The sequence below is a fragment of the Astatotilapia calliptera genome, chromosome 10 (genome assembly GCF_964374335.1).
Source record: "Astatotilapia calliptera chromosome 10, fAstCal68.1, whole genome shotgun sequence".
Classification (NCBI taxonomy): domain Eukaryota; kingdom Metazoa; phylum Chordata; class Actinopteri; order Cichliformes; family Cichlidae; genus Astatotilapia; species Astatotilapia calliptera.
Genome location: NC_137431.1, coordinates 32931713 through 32953652, shown reverse-complemented (window position 1 = coordinate 32953652; position 21940 = coordinate 32931713). Strand labels below are relative to the sequence as shown.

Genomic DNA, 21940 nt, shown 5'->3' with positions numbered 1-21940 from the left:
TGTAACACCCTCTCTGACCACAGGGTGGTGCTGTTACACGTCACATTGATAGAATCAGGAGTAGATGGTCGTTCGAAGCACTTTTAGTGACACGTTGGACTGATTTAACAAAGACAGCAACAAATGATCTGATGTGAAAAGCTTCAGGTGTGTGAAGAGTGAGGAGGAGGAGCAGCGAAGGCACCTGAACACCACAGAAAACACCCAAAATATTCAAAACAACTTTATTGTCCACTTTTTGTGTGTACAAAGTAATTAGTCTTTGATTCAGTCACATGAACACATCACACACAGACAGGACAGAGTGCAGTGAAACACATGATCACATGTTTATGTTTTATCTGTCTTTGGTCTTTTGCTGTGCACTTTGGAAATTCATGTAATAAACCTTTAATAAACTAATGGAATAAAAAAGTCACATCAAAGAGTTTTTCTGTGTTCGTTCCTCTCGGCTGCTGCCTTCTGTGTAACCTCCACCGTGGTTCACTGTGCAGCCGGTGATGCTGCAGTCGCTCAGGAAAAGGAGAATAAAGGTGGAGAAACTCCACAGACAGCCTCACTCTGTAGAGCCTGTTGATGAAGAAGGTTAATCAGGAGACGTTTACAGCTCACAGCTCATCGGCTGTGTCAGGAGGTGAAGCAGGAAGTCAGCCTGTTATTGATTATTGATTTATTACCTCTGATTCTCTGCTGGAGTGAAACCTCCTTCTTCAGTGGCCACAAACGAGTGACGAGGCTTTGAGCATCCTGGTAATGTTGAAAGTCAGAATTAGGTGTGACTGTCACAGCGTCACACTCGCAGAACGTGAGGTTCTTTCTCAGATCATCAGAATCAAACTTCAGCACCTGGAAAAGAAAATGAACAGAGAGAAAAAGACGAGCAACAGTTTTACACAAAAAACCTACAAAAACACAACTGAAACGTTTAGTTTATTTACAGTAAACATGTTCATTTATTCATCAAACCTCCAAACACACCAGCTCTGGCAGAAACACACAAAGACCAAAAACTCAGAAAGACAAGAATCAAAAAGCTTCCTCCAGCTTTACGATGATTAAACACAATAATGTTGCTGATGTTTCTGCAGGTGTGTGAGGAGGAGGAGCAGTGAAGGTACCTGTCCTCCCGCCACATGCAGGGCGATGGCGACGTGGTCCCAAACATAAAACTGAGGTCGCTCATTCACCTCCTCAGCATCCATCAGGTTTTCCTCACGTCTTTCAATCAGCTCATATCTGAGAGGAAGCAGCGTCTGAATCAGCTGACAGTGTCAAAGGTCACGTGCTGGGTCATTACTCTGCCCTAATCTTAGAAATATGGTGTCTAACCAGATTCTTACTCTGGATGGCATTACCTCGGCCTCCAGTAACACTGTGAGGAACCTCGGAGTCAGTTTTAGATTGAATGTGTGTGTGTGTGTGTGTGTGTGTGTGTGTGTGTGTGTGTGTGTGTGTGTGTGTGTGTGTGTGTGTGTGTGTGTGTGTGTGTGTGTGTGTGTGTGTGTGTGGTAACATCTGTGTCTTACTTGTGTGTCTCACACATGGCCTCGGGCCTCCAGGTAAAGTGTCCGTCCCTGTAAGCACAGATGTTGCTGGGCTCGTCGGGCAGGACGGGATACTTGGTGAAGCGCTCGCCATCGTGCGGGCTGTGCACCAGCACAGTGTACATCACTTCCTGTTTGTACAGGGAAGTCTTGAAGACCCGCATGACGGGCGCAGCGCGAAAGCAAAACTGAGAGAACAAAACTGGTTTAGGTGGACGTCTCACTGACTGTGAATCAGTAACTCGAGACATGAGCAGTGAGAGGTCGAGGTAGACAGACACAGCTGGTTAGAGTAGAGAGACTGAAGTCCCCGGCTTACCTCTCAGTGCATCTGAGGGTAGAAAGGCCTGACGTCCTGTCTTATATGTTTGAAACCATACAGAAACAGAGCTTAGCTTGGTGTGCTTTTGCTAATAAATCATCTTCATTCTTACTCAAAGATTGAACCATAAGTTTGATGAATATGTTTAGTTTGATGAGAGAACATGTCTGTTCTAATCTGTGGATGTTGTGCGTGTAAATGTGATCCAGCAGGTGTGACTGCAGGAATGTGAAAGATAAGAAATGCGTCTCCATCATAATACATGTAGTAAAAGTAAAAGTAATGGTACTGAGTGTTAAACAGATTCATGTGTGATTCTGCTGATAATTAATCTTAATTGCTTAATACTGATCAGACTATACCAGGTAAGTTAAAAATGAGCAAGTTTAGTTTAAATAATAAAAACAATAAGAAAATGTGATCAATGAAATGATTCAAAGACAGGCCTCGCACTGAAAGGCTGTGCAGGGTTACTTCCTCTCACGCCTGCATCCTCTGAAGGTTCAGCCTGGGTAGCTCACAGTCACAAATTACAGCAAGTTATGTCAGAGGGGCAGCAGCCACCCAGGACTGTGGGCTTCAAACGGTATTTTTTTTGCGTTTTCTCGGCTCATTTTTGCCGTGTTAAAGAATCAAGAAGACTTCAACCCAGCACCAAACACAGTGCATCTTTGGATCCAGCTGTGCTCTTCTTCCCAGCCTCTCTCCTCCAAACATCAGAACAAATTCAGCGTTAGCTCAGAGCACGTTAGTGCTTTGACTGATTAATATTCTGACTGTTTTGTTATTTTATTCTGCCTTTTCTTTGCTCCTGCTAAATTGTTTTAATGAAATATGCTGCAAATTAAACTGTGCAAATGTCCTTTTTACCCCTTTGTGAAACAGTAAAGGTCAAATAAATGGCTCTTACAGGATCCTCCAGCCCTTTAAAAGTAACAGAGCCATGAAATTTAAGCCAGTTAGTTACCAAATGCACCGACCTAGAGGGGAGCTGTTGTTAACAGGTGTGGTTGGTTAGTTACTCAGGACCCTGGGAGTCCTGGTGGGTCAACACCTGAAGTGGGGATTAGGACAGAGCTGATCCAGGGTGGTGGCCCCACAGATCGACAGTATCAGGTCATCATTGGTCACGTGACTTTTGTCTTTGCAGTTTGCTCTCTTCCAGTCTGATGTGATGGACGGACTGAGCAGTTTAAAAACATTTTTCCTTTAGCAAACTCAGAGTGCCACATGAAAGTTTGTCTCCTGCGATAAAACAGCATTAAGCTCTTCTGTAAGTGTTCATTTAAACTGAAGGAGTCCGTACCTGCTCGCTGTAGGCCTCCAGCACCTCCTCCACCCTGAAGGTGAAGCGGTACGATCCATACCTGGACTTCTCACTGAAGGCTGGAGACGAGGCAAAGTCCACCAGGAAGCTCTGCTGCCTCCGGGCCTGCTCCTCGGTCCGGTTTGGGAAGGCCTCCTCCAGGAGCCTCCTCTCAGCTGATTGGATCTCCTCTGGTGCCACAGCCAGACTCCACCACACCAGGGACAGTCTGTCTGGATCCTCTGAGCCGCTGTTTGGATCCTTGAAGCCTCCGTCATTCTTGATCTCTTCTAATTTGTATGTGTCGTGTTTCAGATGAAACACGTGAAGCTCCGGCCGAGGGTATGGACGCATGTTTTTATGAAGGTACTGGTTTCCAAAACCATATGTCCGTGCTTCCTGTTTCAAGTCTTCCAGCCTTAAATGCTGACTTTCTATAAAATGTTCATCAAATCCTCTGCTGTTGGTTTGTTTCTGCATGATCAGGTGAAGGATCCAGATCAGAAACACCAGTGAACAGTCCAGACTGTCAGTGTCACTCTGTGCTGACGGGGAGAGGAGGCACATGCGCCCAGACGCCCATCAGCTGGTTATCTGGAAATAAAAGTTAATCTTTCAACACACACACAATAAATTAAAGTCCTGTTAAAGTAATCAGCATGATCAGCACTGGTGTGAGTCACTGGGTAAGACTTTTTAAAGCACCCAGGGGTGATTACTAATTATAGGAACTCACATACAGGAGCCTGAGAGCTTTGTCGCAGCTGGATCCAGGAGGCAGACGCGCTTTCTAAGTTTGATGATTAGGCTGAAGACTTTCCTCTTTGATGAAGCTGGAAACACAGACAGTATGATTAGGAAAGTGACCCTGTCACAGCAGCAAAAAGAGGAAAAACATCTCTCAATAAAACCAAAGAAAGACACAAAGAAAGTTTCTCAGCTATTAGCTGAGATCCACAGAGTCCACGCTGCTGTGCAGAGGTGAGGAGCTCTCAGTGTGTTTGATTTGATCTATAAGGAGAAACCAGCGCTCAAAACCTTTAGGCAAGTACACACACCTGCAGGGATAGTAGCTGCCACCCTCAGCTTGACACCTGTGACACGACCTTTCACGACAAATGGTGCGTCTCCGTAGTGTCGTGGAAAGGTCCCCGGTTCGAAACCGGGCGGAAACATTTCTTCCCTTTTTTTTCTGAAATGACAACAACAGCCGCAGGAGTTTCACGTTTCCTGAAACAACATTATTTCCCTTGTTTCTGACGCCTCAGTATCTTTATGTAACCTGTCCAATGAATATGATTAGAAAACGAGCGCAGGACGAATGAGGACAGATCACATATGAAGGCTCAGGTGTGGGTTTGTGAGTGTCACAGGTATGTTTATGTAACCCATGGTTATTTTATTGCCAATTGTATTCTGTTTTATTTTCATTTGAAGTGTTACTGTTTTGTTAAATGCTGAGTTTTCCCATGTACCGTGAATGCACCATAACGCGTGCGTGGTGACTTTCTTTCACTGCATCCGCCTGCACGGAGCTAGATGCGCAAAGCTGTGTGGATATTCAGTCCTGTAACGTGTTGCGCTACGGAATTAATGTTTCTATGAAGAATATCCTGGCTGGTTTTTTTATGTGGTAGAAATCTGCTGCAAGGACCGAGCGGTGCCATCTAAGGACTGGATGCCACTGGAGGTGCCTAGAAAGGACGTTCTCAATCTGAAGGCCACCTGTTTTCTTGGAGGGTGGTAGGATACAACGATTTGCAATTTTTTTTGGATTAACGTTTTTTTTCTGAGATCTCAGGACACTTTATGTTGTTACTTTTTTCTTTTTTTGGGGTCAGATCTGATTCCACTTAACATCAAAAAAAGCAAACCAGTGACTAAAGACAATTAACACTTACTAAGAACACTGAATACTAAGTGCACTGAACTGAAAGGGACAGCCTACCTGATACATTTATGGACACTTTAAGTGATATATTGTACATTGTTGAGATTTACATGTTTGAATTGATTTAAATGTTTTGTTCATGTCTATGTTTCGGACCATTTAAATGTTGAATACATTCAAATCACTTTTCTCCCTTTAAGTTGTTGTCAGTGTCTCATTCTGAGTGGAGGGATATTCCTTCTTTAAGTTGAGTTACCACTGCCAGTCTCCTTACGATCCTAACTGAACCCAGCAAGAGTAGATCCCCAAATATTGTTTTTTTTCCTTGACTTTGTATGACAGATTACTGTGGATTTGACTGATTTTGGACTACTCAGTTAAAAAGGGTGACATTTACGTTCTATGGCAGCGGTCCCCAACCCCCGGGCCTCGGACCGGTACCGGTCCGTGAGTCGTTTGGTACCGGGCCGCGGGAGTTGAGGCTCAGGTGTGAAATGTTTGGTTTTCAGGGTTTTTATCGGTTTTCAGCGTTATTTTGTTATCGTTTTATCGTTAACTCGGTTTCCCTGGGTCTGTTCACATGTGTTATGAATAAATTGTCTTTTTTTCGGTACCGGTGCTAGTTTTATTTTGTTGTATTTATCCGGGACACCTTAAAGGCCGGTCCGTGAAAATATAAATAAAAAACCGGTCCGTGGCGCAGAAAAGGTTGGAGACCGCTGATCTATGGTAAATATCAAAGTAACAGTGAAACAGCGACAGCGTTAGTATCCCTCCCCCTGTCACACCGGGGACAACTTTTTTTAAAAAGCACTCACTTATTGACTTCGTGCATGCTTGCAAAAAACTTTACTGCAAACCCACTCAAAGACTAATACAAAGTATTAACAACTCTGTGTGGTGTTTACTGATTAAACTATTCACGGCACCTCACACAAAGGTTTCCTGGCGCAGGCCCAGGGGGATTTGTGTCCTCCCAGTAAGAACTTTCTGCTTTAACAGTCTAACACACATCCCGAGTACTCGGGACTTGGACTTGGACTTCAGTGATCACTGAAGTCCAAACACTTATTTTTATTATACTTTCTTCCCAACAGGCCTTTTATTCCTTGTGATCTCGTTGCTCGTCGTCAAAGTAATGGATGTAATTTAATTACTCGCCAGAAAGTCATTTGTTTCTCTATCATTAGCTGAAACTCGCTGTTACATAATTACCAGTTAACAGTACAAACCTGAGGCCACACACACCAAGACGAATCCTGAGGACACAAACAAAGTTTTCCTTTATTATCATCAGTGTTTGCTCACCTACGAACACAACAGCTGAACGCAGCTCTGCTCCTTCCATGCGGTAAAAACCAAAGTAACGTCCGTGTCTCCTCTCCTCAACATCTGTAAACAGCTCCACCATTTTCCTCCGCCTCCTCCAAACTGAAATCAGCTGACTGTCGCCCACAGCCAGAGAGAAACACGAGTGTCTGTTTTTCTTTCCGTCCGCAGATTATTATCTATCTATTATCTATAATTCATGAGTTTACTTTTCTTTTATTTACTCCAAGATCTTGAACCTGCGGGAAAAAAAGATTCTTTTGTGTACTAAATTTTAAGGATGAAAAAACCTCAGTAACCGCAGACTGACCAGCAGAGGTGGCACAAGTGCACATTCTGTACGTAGAAGTACAGATACTACAGTTAAACCAACATTTCAGTAAAAGTGAAAAAGTACTGAAATGTACTCAGAGTAAAAAAGTAGAAAGCAGCTCCTTGAAGAACGATTCTACCACCTATGCACAGGTAACTTCTGCTGTGTAAAAAAACGAATACTAGTACATGAGAATACAAATGTTATTCACTTCTAAGTTCTGATGAACGCTGTCAGCTTGAATCTGTTATTTAGGACACTGAGCACCAGCCCAACACAAGCTGACCTGTTTATCCTGAGCTAAACTATCAGCATTTTCATGGGACTGAATCACACAAAGTTAGTTTTCTTAGTTTATTGAGATCAGTTTCTTGATTAGTAGCTTCCCCTTGTGTGTTTGTCCTCTGTGTGTCTGTTTATGTGTGTGTCCTTGTGTCTTCTTTCCCTTTTCTGTTCCTATGTTCTTCTCCTTATGTTTCCATGCCTCTCCTTCCCATCATCTCTCTGTGTCTCAGTTCCCTTAACTGACTATTTATTTATTTCATTGAACTCATTTCTAAGCTCTTTGTAGAAAGAGGAGGGAGACGAGGAACCATCATGGAAGGACAGGCCCCTGCACGGTATGTACCACCGGCAGATAGAGGAAAGCAGAAATCCTACCAGTGGCTGGACAAAGCTGGACTGAAACAGAGGCACTAATCATGGCAGCACAAGAACAAGCTCTGAGTACAAGATCCATAGAGGCTGGGGTCTATCACACCAGGCAAGACCCCAGGTGCAGGCTGTGTAAAGATGCCCCAGAGACTATCCAGCACATAACAGCAGGGTGCAAGATGCTAGCAGGCAAGGCATACATGGAACGCCATAACCAAGTGGCCGGCATAGTGTACAGGAACATCTGTGCCGAGTATAACCTAGAAGTCCCGAGGTCAAAATGGGAGATGCCCCCAAGGGTGGTGGAGAATGACCGAGCTAAGATCCTGTGGGACTTCCAGATACAGACGGACAAAATGGTGGTGGCTAACCAACCGGACATAGTGGTGGTAGACAAACAGAAGAAGACGGCCGTAGTGATCGATGTAGCGGTTCCCAATGACAGCAATATCAGGAAGAAGGAACACGAGAAGCTGGAGAAATACCAAGGGCTCAGAGAAGAGCTCGAGAGGATGTGGAGGGTGAAGGTGACGGTGGCCCCCGTGGTAATCGGAGCACTAGGTGCGGTGACTCCCAAGCTAGGCGAGTGGCTCCAGCAGATCCCGGGAACAACATCGGAGATCTCTGTCCAGAAGAGCGCAGTCCTGGGAACAGCTAAGATACTGCGCAGGACCCTCAAGCTCCCAGGCCTCTGGTAGAGGACCCGATCTTGAAGGATAGACCGCCCGCAGGGGCATGCTGGGTGTTTTTTTTATATATATATATATATATATATATATATATATATATATATATATATATATATATATATATATATATATATACATATATATACATGTATATATATGTATATATATACATATATATACATATATATATGTATATATATATACATATATATACATATATATATATGTATATATATACACATGTATGTATATATATATGTATATATATATATATATATATATTTAAATAATATATAACTTAACATAGATATTTCAAACAGACTTTCTGTTACTACTGTGCCCACCTACAGTACCTCCATGTCCCACTCATGGGTCTGTCTAGCACAGACCCGCCGCTGGAACGAGATAAGCTATGACTTTAGTAATAAACACAGTGTTGAGAATTTTGCAAAGCTTTATTGTTCGTACACACTGTGTGGTCCATACACAAGGAACACATTCAGCAGCAGCTGGTCAGAGTGACGGCTCGCCCACAGTGGGAATTTATGTCCCACCTCCAGCATGAAGAGACAGTAATGTCTGCTGTACCAGCAGGAGAGCCTCGCTCTCATGCAGCCATGAACAATGCAGCATGCAGTATTCAGTATGCAACAGGACTACATTAACATTACTATACTCATTTACATCACAAGTGTATTGATTTATGCATAAATGGAAACACACAGTAAACATGACCTTTATTAGTGAACATAGTTACATTTTGCTCGTGCAGCTCCAAGATTCTCATCCAATCAACAAGCTGTTTGCATTCTGTCGTGCAATTAAAACATAAATAAAGTCTGCAAAGAGCTGTGGTCAAAGTATTTGTTACTACACACAGCAGAACAGACACACATCAAACACCACAGTTCACAGTCAACTCTGGGACGTCTCAGCTCCTCTTTTATTCTCAGCCATCTAAACATGCATAGCTGTGCAAAACCATGCAGTGAAGTTCTGACCACCTAAATCTACATGTGAGGGTTAACTAGAATTATTCCATTATAGGTCTGATGTGGCCATATACTGCTGTGTATTTATAATAGTGGGATATATTTCTGTTCTATTCCACTGAGTTAATTTTGAGTATAGTGCTGAGTCGTCTGCATACCAACTCATATGTACCAACTCTGAGGTGGAAATACGTAGATTATGAACCTTCATTCTTCACCTTCACTGTATGAAACATGCATGTTTCTGTGTGACACATTTATGTTTCAGTGCTACAACTGCAGCTGCCAGTGCTTCTCCCAGTGGGCCTAAGATGATCGCCCCTATCAAACAAGCCCTGGTGAACTCGTTTTCTCTTTCTGCCCGTCTTCTGGCTTCTTCTTCTGACATCTCTGGATTTTCTTCTAGGAGTTGATCCATTTCTGCTTTTATTGCTTTCTCAGCTTCTTCAAGCATCTCTTTGCTGTAGCAGCTTCCTCCGTTTCTCTGGACCATTGTGTTGATCTTCTCCAGCAGCTCCTTGACCTGAGAGGAATCCTTTCGTCTGTTGTTAAAAACATGATATCCTCCCTCACACTGACTGATGAAGTCACTGAGTTCTTTATTTCCATTAATTAAATCTTCTACACTGACTTCATCTGCTTCCAGATCGTCTCCGTGGGTGAACAAGGCCATAGTGTAGCGTGACGCTTCATCTCCGAATATCTTCTGAATGACTTTCACTGTTTCTTGTTCTTCTTTGGTGAATCTGTTTGGTTGGATCACAACCAGGAACACGTGAGGACCAGGAGCAGCAAAGAAGATGCACTTACTGATCTCTTTCACCACCTGCTCTTGAGATAGTTTGGTATCAAACAGACCTGGAGTATCAACTACAGCCAGTGCTTGACCCCCAAACTCTGATGTTTCCTTCTGACACTCTGCTGTTACTGAAGACGAAGCCGAAGTGGATTTAAAAACTCTTCTTTCTATGATGATGTTTCCTGTTGCACTCTTCCCAGCTCCAGTTTTCCCAACCATCACGATCCTGAGACGTTCGTCTGCTGCATCTGCTGAAGAAGATCAACATGTCATCGATGAGGTTTTCCAAAGAGAAGCATTCCACATCCACTTTATTAGTAATCACCAGAGATGGGCAGTAACGCATTACTTGTAACGCGTTACTGTAATCTGATTACTTTTTTCAACGCGTAACTTTTAACGCGTTACTGTAATCTGATTACTTTTGGGGGGAAGTAATCAGTAATTAGTTACTGATTACTTTTTTCAAGTAACTTGACCAACACTGGTAATCACACCTCTGAGTGGCATTATTCATCAGCATGAAATGATATCACTGCTACACAGATGACGCAGCAGTTTTATAAGCCCAGCTGTTTCACGTCTCCTTCTACTCCATAGGTGTCAAACTCTGGCCCGCGGGCCAAATGTGGCCCGCAGCCTAATTACATTTGGCCCGCGAAGCCATACCAAATTACTATCAGAGCTGCCCTACTGGTATTATACAGCTAACATATATATTGTTTAGTATTAAGCTTTGCTTGTTCCATATTCAGTTTTTCAGCAAAACGTGTCCATAAGAAAAGATTCATTCTTATATCAGGAGGAATAAATATATTTCAATAAATATCAATGTTAGCCCGCGACTTTGTTCCAGTTTAGAATTTTGGCCCATTGTGTATTTGAGTTTGACACCCCTTTTCTACTCCTTTCACTGATATCAGGACTTTCCTGCATGAGTCAGTAGCTGATAACACGCAGACAGAACACTTTCTGTTCAGCAGTGAGCTCAGCCTCATGGAGGGGCCGCCCTCTGAGGGGAGGGACACAAATGTTTATGCACCTCTCTGCATTTAATCATTTCTTATTATTGATCTCTGGCTCTCTTCTACAGCGTGTCTTTGTCCTGTCTTCCTCCGCTCAACTCCAACCGCTCACGGCACATGGCCGCCCCTCCCTGAGCCTGGTTCTGATGGAGGTTTCTTCCTGTTAAGGACGAAGATTTTGTCAGCATCAATCCGCTGCAGCCTTCTGAGATGCAGCCAAGACAGTTTTTATTTTTTCTCTGGTCCGACCAACGAGTGCTGAGTAAAGCAGGGTTTTACATATACAGGTCCTCTGACACATTACAACACTGCACGTAACACACACCTTCACACAGCAACAAATAAATTGACTTTAATGTTCAGGTCGTCTGTTTTTGTGAGATCTACTCACTGGTTGTAATGGTGGAGCAGCTTCAGTCTGAATAAAAACTCCCTGAAATTTTCACCAATACATGAAAGAGTTTTCATTTTAACGCTGTCTAAATACAGTTCATTTGGTTGTTAACTGTTGGATTTTATGCTTTGTTGTCACAAAAGCTTTTCAGTGTTGAATTCACTTGCATTTGTTTAAAATGTGTTACAGCACATTTGGCTGTAACAGGAAAGTGAAACAACTATAGAACAGAATGAGAGAGAGCAGTTTTAGCACCACACACACACATTCACAAAGAGAAATCAGCTGCCTGAAAACAATGAATTCATCAATGTAATGAATACAAAACCTCATATTCTCCAGTTATAAATTACTCACAGGGTGAAGCAGGATTGCTGTCCATGTTCGTCTTTTACTTTGTCTCTGCTGATGTTCTGCTGCAGACCGCTTTCCTCTCAGCTGCGTGACTTCCTTCAGCCGCCTCGTTGGCAGTGCTCTGTGTTTCTGCAGCAAAGCTCTGTCACAGTTTTAAAAGCTTCCTTCACGTCGCATCAATCAGGTCATCTGATATTGATCGTTTGCCTGGTCTTAAAAGCACATTCAAGCAGACGTAGGAGCCTGTGAGATGAACGAAATCTGCAGTCAGCAATATTAAATCAGGAGTTTTGCACTTTCAGTTTCTGTTCCTTAACGTTTCTGTTTCAGTCTTATGTTACTGTAGGTTTTTTGCAGTTTTGTGCCTTTTTAGAATTATTTTGTGTTGGTTTCCTCATATTTACATTCAGTTATTTTGGTTGTAGTTCAGTAGTACCTCGGCTCCTTAGCTCCAGTGAAAAAGACGACCTGAAGGAGGAACGTTTTTTGTTTTATACAGCGACTTGCAAAAGTATTCGGCCCCCTTGAACTTTCCCACATTTTGTCACATTACAGCCACAAACATGAATCAGTTTTATTGGACTTCCACATGAAAGACCAACACAAAGTGGTGCACACGTGAGAAGAGGAACGAAAATCATACATGATTCCAAACATTTTTTACAAATAAATAACTGCAAAGTGGGGTGTGCGTAATTATTCAGCCCCTGAGTCAATACTTTGTAGAACCACCTCGCAGCTGCAATTCCAGCTGCCAGTCTTTTAGGGTCTGTCTCTACCAGCTTTGCACATCTAGAGACTGAAATCTTTGCAAAACAGCTCCAGCTCAGTCAGATTAGAATAGAATAGAATAGAATAGAATAGAATAGAATTCAACTTTATTGTCATTGCACATGCACAGGTACAGGGCAACGAAATGCAGTTTGCATCCATCCAGAAGTGCTTTAGTGATATAGATATATTACAATATATATTAGCAATAATATAGATATGTGAGTATATTACAGAAATGGGTCTATTATGGTATGTTATAATGTACACGGTATGAAGTATGTTGTGAATATTCTATAACTATAAGTATGTACAGGCTGTAGTGAGTACAAGCTATGTACAGGATATGAACAGGATATAAATATGAAAAACTATACAGAATATGAAATAAATAACTTCACAGAAATCTGAGATATACAGTTATACAGAAATGGGAACTATGCAAGTTGTAAACAGTTGTAGGGTTAAAAATTATCGTATGTACAGAATGATTATTTACACAGAGCTATACAGTAGTGCAGTTAAGATAAGTGAGGGTGTAGATAGTTTCTACAGAGGCTATATAAAGTGCTAGTGGTTGTGAGTGGTGGTTCAGTCCATGTTATTATTGTGTGTTTGAGGGTACAGTTGTCCATTGTGGGTGTGTGTATGTTCAGTCCATGAGTTTAACGTGGGTCAGATGTCAGGAGGCAGAGTTCAGGAGTCTGACAGCTGTGGGGAAGAAGCTGTTCCGGTACCTGGTGGTCTTAGTCTGGAGGCTCCTGTAGCGCCTCCCAGAGGGCAGGAGGGTGAAGAGTCCATGTGATGGGTGACTGGGGTCTCTGATGATTTTCCCAGCCCTTTTCAAATTCAAAATTCAAATTTTATTTGTCACGTACACAGTCATACACAGTACGATATGTAGTGAAATGCTTGGACAACTGCTCCTGACCTAAAGAAAACAAAAAAGGAAAAGGCTATGAATAAGATAGGAAATAAATATGAAAAATTAAAAAGGGTAAATTTAACTAGGAAGGAATAAAATATAAATTAAGGTTAAAAATGAAATAACTGTACAACACAAATTAGAATGAAGGGTAAATTTAACTGGGAAGAATAAGATAAAATATATAAATTAAAGTTGAAAATAAAATAACTGTACAACAAAATACACAGTATAGAACTATATGAAGAAATCTAAATATAAATAAATATATACACAATAACAGCAGCTGTACAAGTATTAACTGTAATAAAAGACATCGCTTCCTGTAGATGTCTTTTATGGCAGGAAGTGGTGCTCCGGCGATGCGCTGGGCAGTTTTCACGACCCTCTGCAACGCCTTCCGGTCCGAGGCAGAGCAGTTCCCGTACCAGACTGTTATACAGTTGGTCAGGATGCTCTCGATGGTGCAGCGATAGAAGTTCACCAGGATGTCTGAGGACAGGTGGTTCTTCCTCAGAGTCCTCAAGAAGAAGAGGCGCTGGTGAGCCTTCTTGACCAGCTTGGAGCAGTTGGTCGTCCAGATGAGATCCTCGGAGATGTGGACTCCCAGGAACTTGAAGCTGCTCACACGCTCCACAGCCGTCCCCTTAATGTGGATGGGTGGATGTGGGTCAGCATTCCTCCTGTAGTCCACGATGAGCTCCTTGGTCTTCTCGGTGTTAAGCAGCAGGTTGTTTGTGTCGCACCACAGCCAGACGATCCACCTCCTCCCTGTAGGCGGCCTCATCGTTGTCACTGATGAGGCCAATCACCGTGGTGTCATCTGCAAACTTAATGATGGTGTTGGAACCATCAGCAGGTCTGCAGTCGTGGGTGAAGAGGGAGTAGAGGAAAGGGCTCGTCACACAGCCTTGTGGTACACCGGTGTTCATTGTGATGGTAGATGAGCAGTGGTTATCCAGCCGGACATGTTGGGGGCGGTTGGTCAGGGAGTCCAGTAACCATTTGCAGATGAGGGAACTGATGCCCAGGTCTGTCAGTTTCCTGATGAGTTGTGAGGGGTGGATTGTATTGAATGCTGAACTGAAGTCTATAAACAGCATTCTGGCGTAGGTGTTGTTGTTGTCCAGGTGTGAGAGGACAGAGTGCAGTGCGATGGAGACTGCATCCTCTGTGCTCCTGTTCTGGCGGTATGCGAATTGGTGGGGGTCCAGGACAGATGGACAGCGTTTGTGAACAGCAGTTTTCAGATCTTGCCACAGATTCTGGATTGGATTTAGATCTGGACTTTGACTGGGCCAGTCTAACACATGGATATGTTTTGTTTTAAACCATCCCATTGTTGCCCTGGCTTTATGTTTAGGGTCGTTGTCCTGCTGGAAGGTGAACCTCCGCCCCAGTCTCAAGTCTTTTGCAGACTCCAAGAGGTTTTCTTCCAGGATTGCCCTGTATTTGGCTCCATCCATCTTCCCATCAACTCTGACCAGCGTCCCTGTCCCTGCTGAAGAGAAGCCCCCCCAGAGCATGATGCTGCCACCACCATATCTGACAGTGGGGATGGTGTGTTCAGAGTGATGTGCAGTGTTAGTTTTCCACACATAGCGTTTTGCATTTTGGCCAAAAAGTTCCATGTTGATCTCATCTGACCAGAGCAGCTTCCTCCACGTTTGCTGTGTCCCCACATGGCTTGTGGCAAACTGCAAACGGGACTTCTTATGGTTTTCTGTTAACAATGGCTTTCTTCTTGCCACTCTTCCATGAAGGCCAACTTTGTGCAGTACACGACTAATAGTTGTCCTGTGGACAGATTCCCCCACCTGAGCTGTAGATCTCTGCAGCTCGTCCAGAGTCACCATGGGCCTCTTGGCTGCATTTCTGATCAGCGCTCTCCTTGTTCGGCCTGAGTTTAGGTGGACGGCCTTGTCTTGGTAGGTTTACAGTTGTGCCATACTCCTTCCATTTCTGAATGATGGCTTGAACAGTGCTCCGTGGGATGTTCAAGGCTTGGGAAATCTTTTTGTAGCCTAAGCCTGCTTTAAATTTCTCAATAACTTTATCCCTGACCGGTCTGGTGTGTTCTTTGGACTGCGATGTCTATGGGCAACTGCACTCAGACCAAAGGGGGCTGAATAATTACGCACACCCCACTTTGCAGTTATTTATTTGTCAAACAAGTTTGGAGTCATGTATGATTTTGGTTCCACTTCTCACGTGTGCACCACTTTGTGTTGGTCTTTCACCTGGAATTCCAATAACACTGATTCATGTTTGTGGCTGTAATGTGACCAAATGTAGAAAAGTTCAAGGGGGCCGAATACTTTTACAAGCCACTGTATTTATTTTTGAAATAAATGATGGTTTAAATGAAAGATTGGGAACAGTTTCCTCTGGGTTCCTTTTCAGGTTACAGATTTATTTTCATTTTAGTTGAATGTCATCTGTCAGACACTCTGCTGATGTGCTTCACCTCTCTTCAGAATCAGGAGTAGATGGTTGTTCGAAGCACTTTTAGTGACACGTTGGACTGATTTAACAAAGACAGCAACAAATGATCTGATGTGAAAAGCTTCAGGTGTGTGAAGAGTGAGGAGGAGGAGCAGCAAAGGCACCTGAACACCACGGAAAACACCCAAAATACAAAATATCCAAAACAACTTTATTGTCCACTTTTTGTGTGTACAAAGTAATTAGTCTTTGATTCAGTCACATGAACACATCACACACAGACAGGACAGAGTGCAGTGAAACACATGATCACATGTTTATGTTTTATCTGTCTTTGGTCTTTTGCTGTGCACTTTGGAAATTCATGTAATAAACCTTTAATAAACTAATGGAATAAAAAAGTCACATCAAAGAGTTTTTCTGTGTTCGTTCCTCTCGGCTGCTGCCTTCTGTGTAACCTCCACCGTGGTTCACTGTGCAGCCGGTGATGCTGCAGTCGCTCAGGAAAAGGAGAATAAAGGTGGAGAAACTCCACAGACAGCCTCACTCTGTAGAGCCTGTTGATGAAGAAGGTTAATCAGGAGACGTTTACAGCTCACAGCTCATCGGCTGTGTCAGGAGGTGAAGCAGGAAGTCAGCCTGTTATTGATTATTGATTTATTACCTCTGATTCTCTGCTGGAGTGAAACCTCCTTCTTCAGTGGCCACAAACGAGTGACGAGGCTTTGAGCATCCTGGTAATGTTGAAAGTCAGAATTAGGTGTGACTGTCACAGCGTCACACTCACAGAACGTGAGGTTCTTTCTCAGATCATCAGAATCAAACTTCAGCACCTGGAAAAGAAAATGAACAGAGAGAAAAAGACGAGCAACAGTTTTACACAAAAAACCTACAAAAACACAACTGAAACGTTTAGTTTATTTACAGTAAACATCATTTATTCATCAAACCTCCAAACACACCAGCTCTGGCAGAAACACACAAAGACCAAAAACTCAGAAAGACAAGAATCAAAAAGCTTCCTCCAGCTTTACGATGATTAAACACAATAATGTTGCTGATGTTTCTGCAGGTGTGTGAGGAGGAGGAGCAGTGAAGGTACCTGTCCTCCCGCCACATGCAGGGCGATGGCGACGTGGTCCCAAACATAAAACTGTGGATCCTGAATCGGCCCCCAAGCTTCCATCAGGTTTTTGTCACGTCTTTGTAAAAGCACATATCTGAGAGGAAGCAGCGTCTGAATCAGCTGACAGTGTTAAAGGATCAGGAACATCCACCAAATGTTGTCTGAGTGTGTGTGTGTGTGTGTGTGTGTGTGTGTGTGTGTGTGTGTGTGTGTGTGTGTGTGTGTGTGTGTAACATCTGTTTCTTACTTGTGTGTCTCACACATGGCCTCGGGCCTCCAGGTGAAGCGTCCGTCCCTGTAAGCACAAATGGTGTTCGGAGGGTCATTCAGCATGGGATACTCAGCGAAGAGCCCGTCATTGGCTGAGCTGTGGACCAGCACAGCATACATCACTTCCTGTCTGTACAGGGAAGTCCTGAGAACACGCATGACGGGCGGGCGGCCAGAGCAATACTGGAAAAAAAACCATGTTTTGATGACAGACTCACACCAGCTACACCGGGCTTCATCAGTGAGCCGGGACGTTGTACAGACGTCTCAGCCAAACACATAATACACAAAATGTTCCACTGAGGTGAAGCTGACCAGCTAAAACAGAAAATCATTGATTACATGAAGGAGTCAGGGAGCTTTTTCAGTCTGAGGGGCTACACTGACAAAATCAAGTTTAAAAATCTTCATTGAGCTAATTAATGTTAATTTACACTGAAGGAGTCCGTACCTGCTCGCTGTAGGCCTCCAGCACCTCCTCCACCCTGAAGGTGAAGCGGTACGATCCATACCTGGACTTCTCACTGAAGGCTGGAGACGAGGCAAAGTCCACCAGGAAGCCCTGCTTCCGCCGGGCCTGCTCCTCAGTCCAGTTTGGGAAGGCCTCCTCCAGGAGCCTCCTCTCAGCTGATTGGATCTCCTCTGGTGCCACAGCCAGACTCCACCACACCAGGGACAGTCTGTCTGGATCCTCTGAGCCGCTCTTTGGATCCTTGAAGCCTCCGTCATTCTTGATCTCTTCTAATCTGTATGTGTCGTGTTTCAGCCGAGACACATGAAACTCAAGTGAAACCTCTCCAGGTCCGGGGTACGGAGGGATGTCGTCTTTGTAGAGGTACTTCTTGTACAAATGAGTATCTTGAGCTTCCTGTTTCAAATCATTCAGCTTTAAATGCCTCGCTTTATAATGTTTTTGTTTTTTGACGTTTCCTTGTCTCTGCATGATCCGATTTGGATGATGTCGATCAAACAGACCGTCCAGACCGTCAGTGTCACTCTGCTGATGTGGAGAGCAGCTCTGACAGCTCAGTATAAGTCAGGCAGTGTCATCGGCTGGTTATCTGGAAATAAAAGTTCATCTTTGAACACACACACACAATAACACACTGTTGTAATCAGCATGATCAGCACTGGGTGTGAGTCACGGGACAAGATTTCTTAAAGCACCCAGGGGTGATTACTAATTATAGGAACTCACATACAGGAGCCTGAGAGCTTTGTCGCAGCTGGATCCAGGAGGCAGACGCGCTTTCTAAGTTTGATGATTAGGCTGAAGACTTTCCTCTTTGATGAAGCTGGAAACACAGACAGTATGATAAGAAATGAAGTGTGTGTGTGTGTGTGTGTGTGTGTGTGTGTGTGTGTGTGTGTGTGTGTGTGTGTGTGTGTGTGTGTGTGTGTGTGTGTGTGTGTGTGTGTGTGTGTGCCTTCACCACCCTCTGTAGTGATTTGCGGCTGCTGGCAGAGCAGCTTCTGTATCAAACTGTAAAGCAGTTCGTCAGCAAACTCTCGATCGCACACCTGTAGAAATTTGAGGTGATGTTGGCGTTCATGACAAACTTCTTCAGCTTCCTCAGGAAGTAGAGTCGCTGATGAGCTTTCATGATTGCAGTGTCCATGTGGAAGGTCCAGGAGAAGTCCTCGGTGACATTTACTCCAAGGAATTTGAAGTTGCTGACCCTTTGGACCTTGACACCGTTGGTGTGGATGGGCTGGTGTTCCCCGACTGGTCGTTTCCAGTAGTCCACTATCATTTCCTTTGTTTTGCTGACATTGAGAGACAGGTTATTATCCAGACACCACTTGTACAGCGCCATCACCTCCACTACAGGCCGTCTCTTCGTTGTCTGTGATGAGGCCTATGATGGTTTTGTCATCCACAAACTTGATGATGGTGTTGCACTTATGTTTAGCAACACAGTCGTGTGTGAACAGGGAACACAGGAGGGGGCTAAGCACACGACCCTGTGTTTAAAATAGGTGTTGAGGAGGTGTGCTTACCAACTCTCACCACCCACAGTTCAGGAGAGACGTTTCCAGCCCGAGGTCGACGAGCTTCGAGGCAACTTTTGGGTTGACCTTTTGGAAAGACCATCTCACATCTTCTATTTCGAGTATTAAGGTTACAGCCTCACTGCCTGCCTGAGGGAAAAGGACCTGCTTTATGTTTTCTGCATCAAAACGAGTGCAGAATTTGTTGAGCTCATCTGCAAGAGACACGGTGGACTGAACGCTGCATGCTTGTTTCCAGTATAGCCTATAACAGAGTCTATGAATTTACTGATGTTGCGATCAGCAGCATTCTCAAATATCTGCCAGTCAGCTGTCTCAAAGCAGGCCTGTAAGACGCCCTCAGCCTCACTGTCCCATCTGTAAATGACCCTGGAAACTGTTTTGTCCTGTTTAAGCCTCTGTCTGTATGCAGGCAGCAGCAGTATGGGACAATGCTCTGCCAAAGCTGGACGGGGGAGGGGTTTGTAGCAGTGATCCAGTGTTTGATCACTGCTGTAGGGACGTTTCTTCATGTTGGCTCTGTTAAAGTCTCCCAACACAATAAAGGCAGCTTCAGGATTTTTGTAATCAAGTCCTCTGATGACGTCATACAGGTCGTCCATAGCCATAGCTTTATCACCACGTGGGGGGATGTAAACAGCTGAAGGAGAGTTTAACTGAAGGTCAGCAGCTGGAGGGTCTGAGTGCAGTGCGTTTTTAAGATACACACATGCATAGCCCACAAAGACTTAACCATGAAGCACACACTCCTCCCCTTTTCTTGCCTGAGTCCTTCGTTCTGTCTCCCCGGTACAGTCGGGGACGCTGGGCGTCCAGTTTGTTGTCCAGAGACTGACCGATTGCGAGCAGGACGCTGGGCAGAGGTGTCTTGTCTCCCTCGGCTTAAACAAAAGAGCCCAGGCAGTACAGTTCAGTACCGCGATGTCGAAACTGCTGTAAAGTCCGCACCGGCTGATGAACGTACCGAATACGTGATTGGGCCGTACGCACAGAAAGAGGAAGTAGCGAAAAGTAAATAATAAAGTTTTGCTGAGATGACTCGGAGCTCTCTGCTCACTCAAGTCCAAACATGTATTTTATTACAAGTTCATCCCAACAGGCCTTTCACTACATGTGATCTCGTAGCTCATCGTCAAAGTAATGAATGTTGTTTAATTACACATCAGAAAGTCACTGTTACAAACGCGCTGTTACATTATTACCAGTTAACCGTGTGAAGCTGAGGCCACACACCAACGACCCCACTAAAGCTTTCCTTTAGTATTATCAGTGTTCGCTTACCTGCGCTCTGCTCCTTTCACGCAGTAAAACCAAAAGTACCGGTACTGTCCGCGTCTCCTCAACATCTGTGAACAGCTTGACCTTTTTACTCCCTCCGCCTCCTCCAAACGGAAATCCTCTTTCCGTCCCCAGATCATAACCGACGAGACTTTCTAACGACACACAGATACCTGTGGTAAAAAATACTCCAGTAAAAGTTAAAGTACTGAAGCAACTTTTTTACTCATGTCAAAGTGAAAAAGTACCGAAATGTAAGTAAGAAAGTAAAAAAAAAGTTGAAGGGCGAGCGGGGTCCCGGCCTGTCTGGTGCCCTGCGAACACTTTTCTGTGATTTCACATGTTTGTTGAGCTGATAGAAACGTTTCTCCCTTCATGCTTCTTCTGCAGCCCCGCTCGAAGCTGATACCACAGACGCACACCGGCGCTGCTCCCAGTGCCAATAAACGGCGTCGTTGTACCTAAAGATAAAGAACACATATAAGTCTGTTTGATTCCAGTTTCTCGTGATGTGAATGTCGTTTGTGTCTCAAGATGATTTTATATCATTCATGAGGGATACATGTGAGATGTGGTTCACATATTATAGGCCAACAAGTCACTTATAGCAGCTTACATAACAGAAATCACATAGAAATGATACTGCTGAGCCTAAAGAGACGAGTTTTGATAATGTAAGGAGTAGAAAGTAAAAAGTAGTCCAAAAAATAAATACTTAAGTACAGATACCAGAAAATTCTACTTAAGTACAGTAATAAAGTATTTGTACTTCATTACTTCCCACCTCTGCTGACCCCTACATGGCTCTTTGATACACACAACACAACATCTGAGCACAGAAGACGTCCTCATTCTTCTTCTCTCGTGTTAACGAGGCAGTGACAAGAAGAACCACACAGGTCCAGAGTCTCATGGAGTTCGTTTATCTCTCATTGCTGCTTTGGAGGCTGGTGGATGTTTGCATTGATCTCTTGGGTGGAGCATCATTCGACCACGCTGTCACCATCTCAAGGTTGTTATTTGTTAAACACTGCCTCTCCCACCAGCTGCATTTCTTGACAGTTTCTCGAGCTCGCCTCACCTGCAGCTGCAGATCCCCTGATAAGAGTTTTTCAGGCTCTTTTTCTACTTTTCTTTGTTCTTCTCACCAGGTTTAAACTGCAGTTCGGACTCAAATCAGCAACAAACCCACAAATTCTGACTCATTCACAAACGCAGGTTTTATAGTATTACACATATTACTGGCCCAACAGACACACAGTATGTGTGCTGAGGGCAGACAAACTTCAAACTACAACAATGACAATGTGACCTGACCTCACTGATGGAGCCCCACCTGCTGCTGGGATCCACGATTCTCTTTAAACCAACCTAATGACTGATGGTAGATTTTTGCTTCAGCTGCTGCTCGAGCTGCACTCTGCTCCTCCTGCCGTCGACCTCCAGCGCTCAGAGATCAGGTAGGTCGTTCCTCCCAGTCACAGCCCGGTCCCCACTATG

General features: G+C 44.0%; 3 protein-coding genes across 9 annotated transcripts; all 3 read right to left on the bottom strand.

Moving 5' to 3' along the window:
• Positions 1-210: 210 nt before the first annotated feature.
• LOC145431495 (uncharacterized) lies at positions 211-6496 on the bottom strand. 4 transcript variants are annotated; one of them, XM_080307378.1, is made up of 8 exons: positions 6372-6491; positions 4231-4364; positions 3913-4005; positions 3173-3766; positions 1527-1732; positions 1119-1236; positions 678-846; positions 211-570 (listed from the first exon to the last, which is right to left on the bottom strand). In XM_080307378.1, exons 4-8 carry the CDS (start codon positions 3737-3739, stop codon positions 557-559), a joined length of 1074 nt encoding a protein of 357 aa, XP_080163504.1. In that variant the 5' UTR covers positions 3740-3766; positions 3913-4005; positions 4231-4364; positions 6372-6491; the 3' UTR covers positions 211-556. The 4 variants fall into 4 exon arrangements, with proteins under 4 accessions (XP_080163504.1, XP_080163507.1, XP_080163505.1 ...); XM_080307381.1 differs by lacking the exon at positions 4231-4364 and having other exon boundaries at positions 3909-4005; positions 6372-6496; XM_080307379.1 differs by lacking the exon at positions 4231-4364 and having other exon boundaries at positions 6372-6496.
• A 1988-nt stretch (positions 6497-8484) lies between these two features.
• LOC113030140 (GTPase IMAP family member 9-like) lies at positions 8485-11908 on the bottom strand. 2 transcript variants are annotated; one of them, XM_080307363.1, is made up of 2 exons: positions 11616-11908; positions 8485-10090 (listed from the first exon to the last, which is right to left on the bottom strand). In XM_080307363.1, exons 1-2 carry the CDS (start codon positions 11638-11640, stop codon positions 9261-9263), a joined length of 855 nt encoding a protein of 284 aa, XP_080163489.1. In that variant the 5' UTR covers positions 11641-11908; the 3' UTR covers positions 8485-9260. The 2 variants fall into 2 exon arrangements, with proteins under 2 accessions (XP_080163489.1, XP_080163490.1); XM_080307364.1 differs by having other exon boundaries at positions 8485-10087.
• A 4035-nt stretch (positions 11909-15943) lies between these two features.
• On the bottom strand, positions 15944-20586 carry LOC113030130 (uncharacterized). 3 transcript variants are annotated; one of them, XM_080307362.1, is made up of 8 exons: positions 20444-20527; positions 18671-19291; positions 18348-18444; positions 17601-18210; positions 17127-17332; positions 16856-16973; positions 16418-16586; positions 15944-16310 (listed from the first exon to the last, which is right to left on the bottom strand). In XM_080307362.1, the coding sequence occupies exons 4-8, from the start codon at positions 18090-18092 to the stop codon at positions 16297-16299; spliced, it is 999 nt and encodes a 332-aa protein (XP_080163488.1). In that variant the 5' UTR covers positions 18093-18210; positions 18348-18444; positions 18671-19291; positions 20444-20527; the 3' UTR covers positions 15944-16296. The 3 variants fall into 3 exon arrangements, with proteins under 3 accessions (XP_080163488.1, XP_080163487.1, XP_026037076.2); XM_080307361.1 differs by lacking the exon at positions 18671-19291 and having other exon boundaries at positions 20444-20586; XM_026181291.2 differs by lacking the exon at positions 18671-19291 and having other exon boundaries at positions 18352-18444; positions 20444-20586.
• Positions 20587-21940: the final 1354 nt, after the last annotated feature.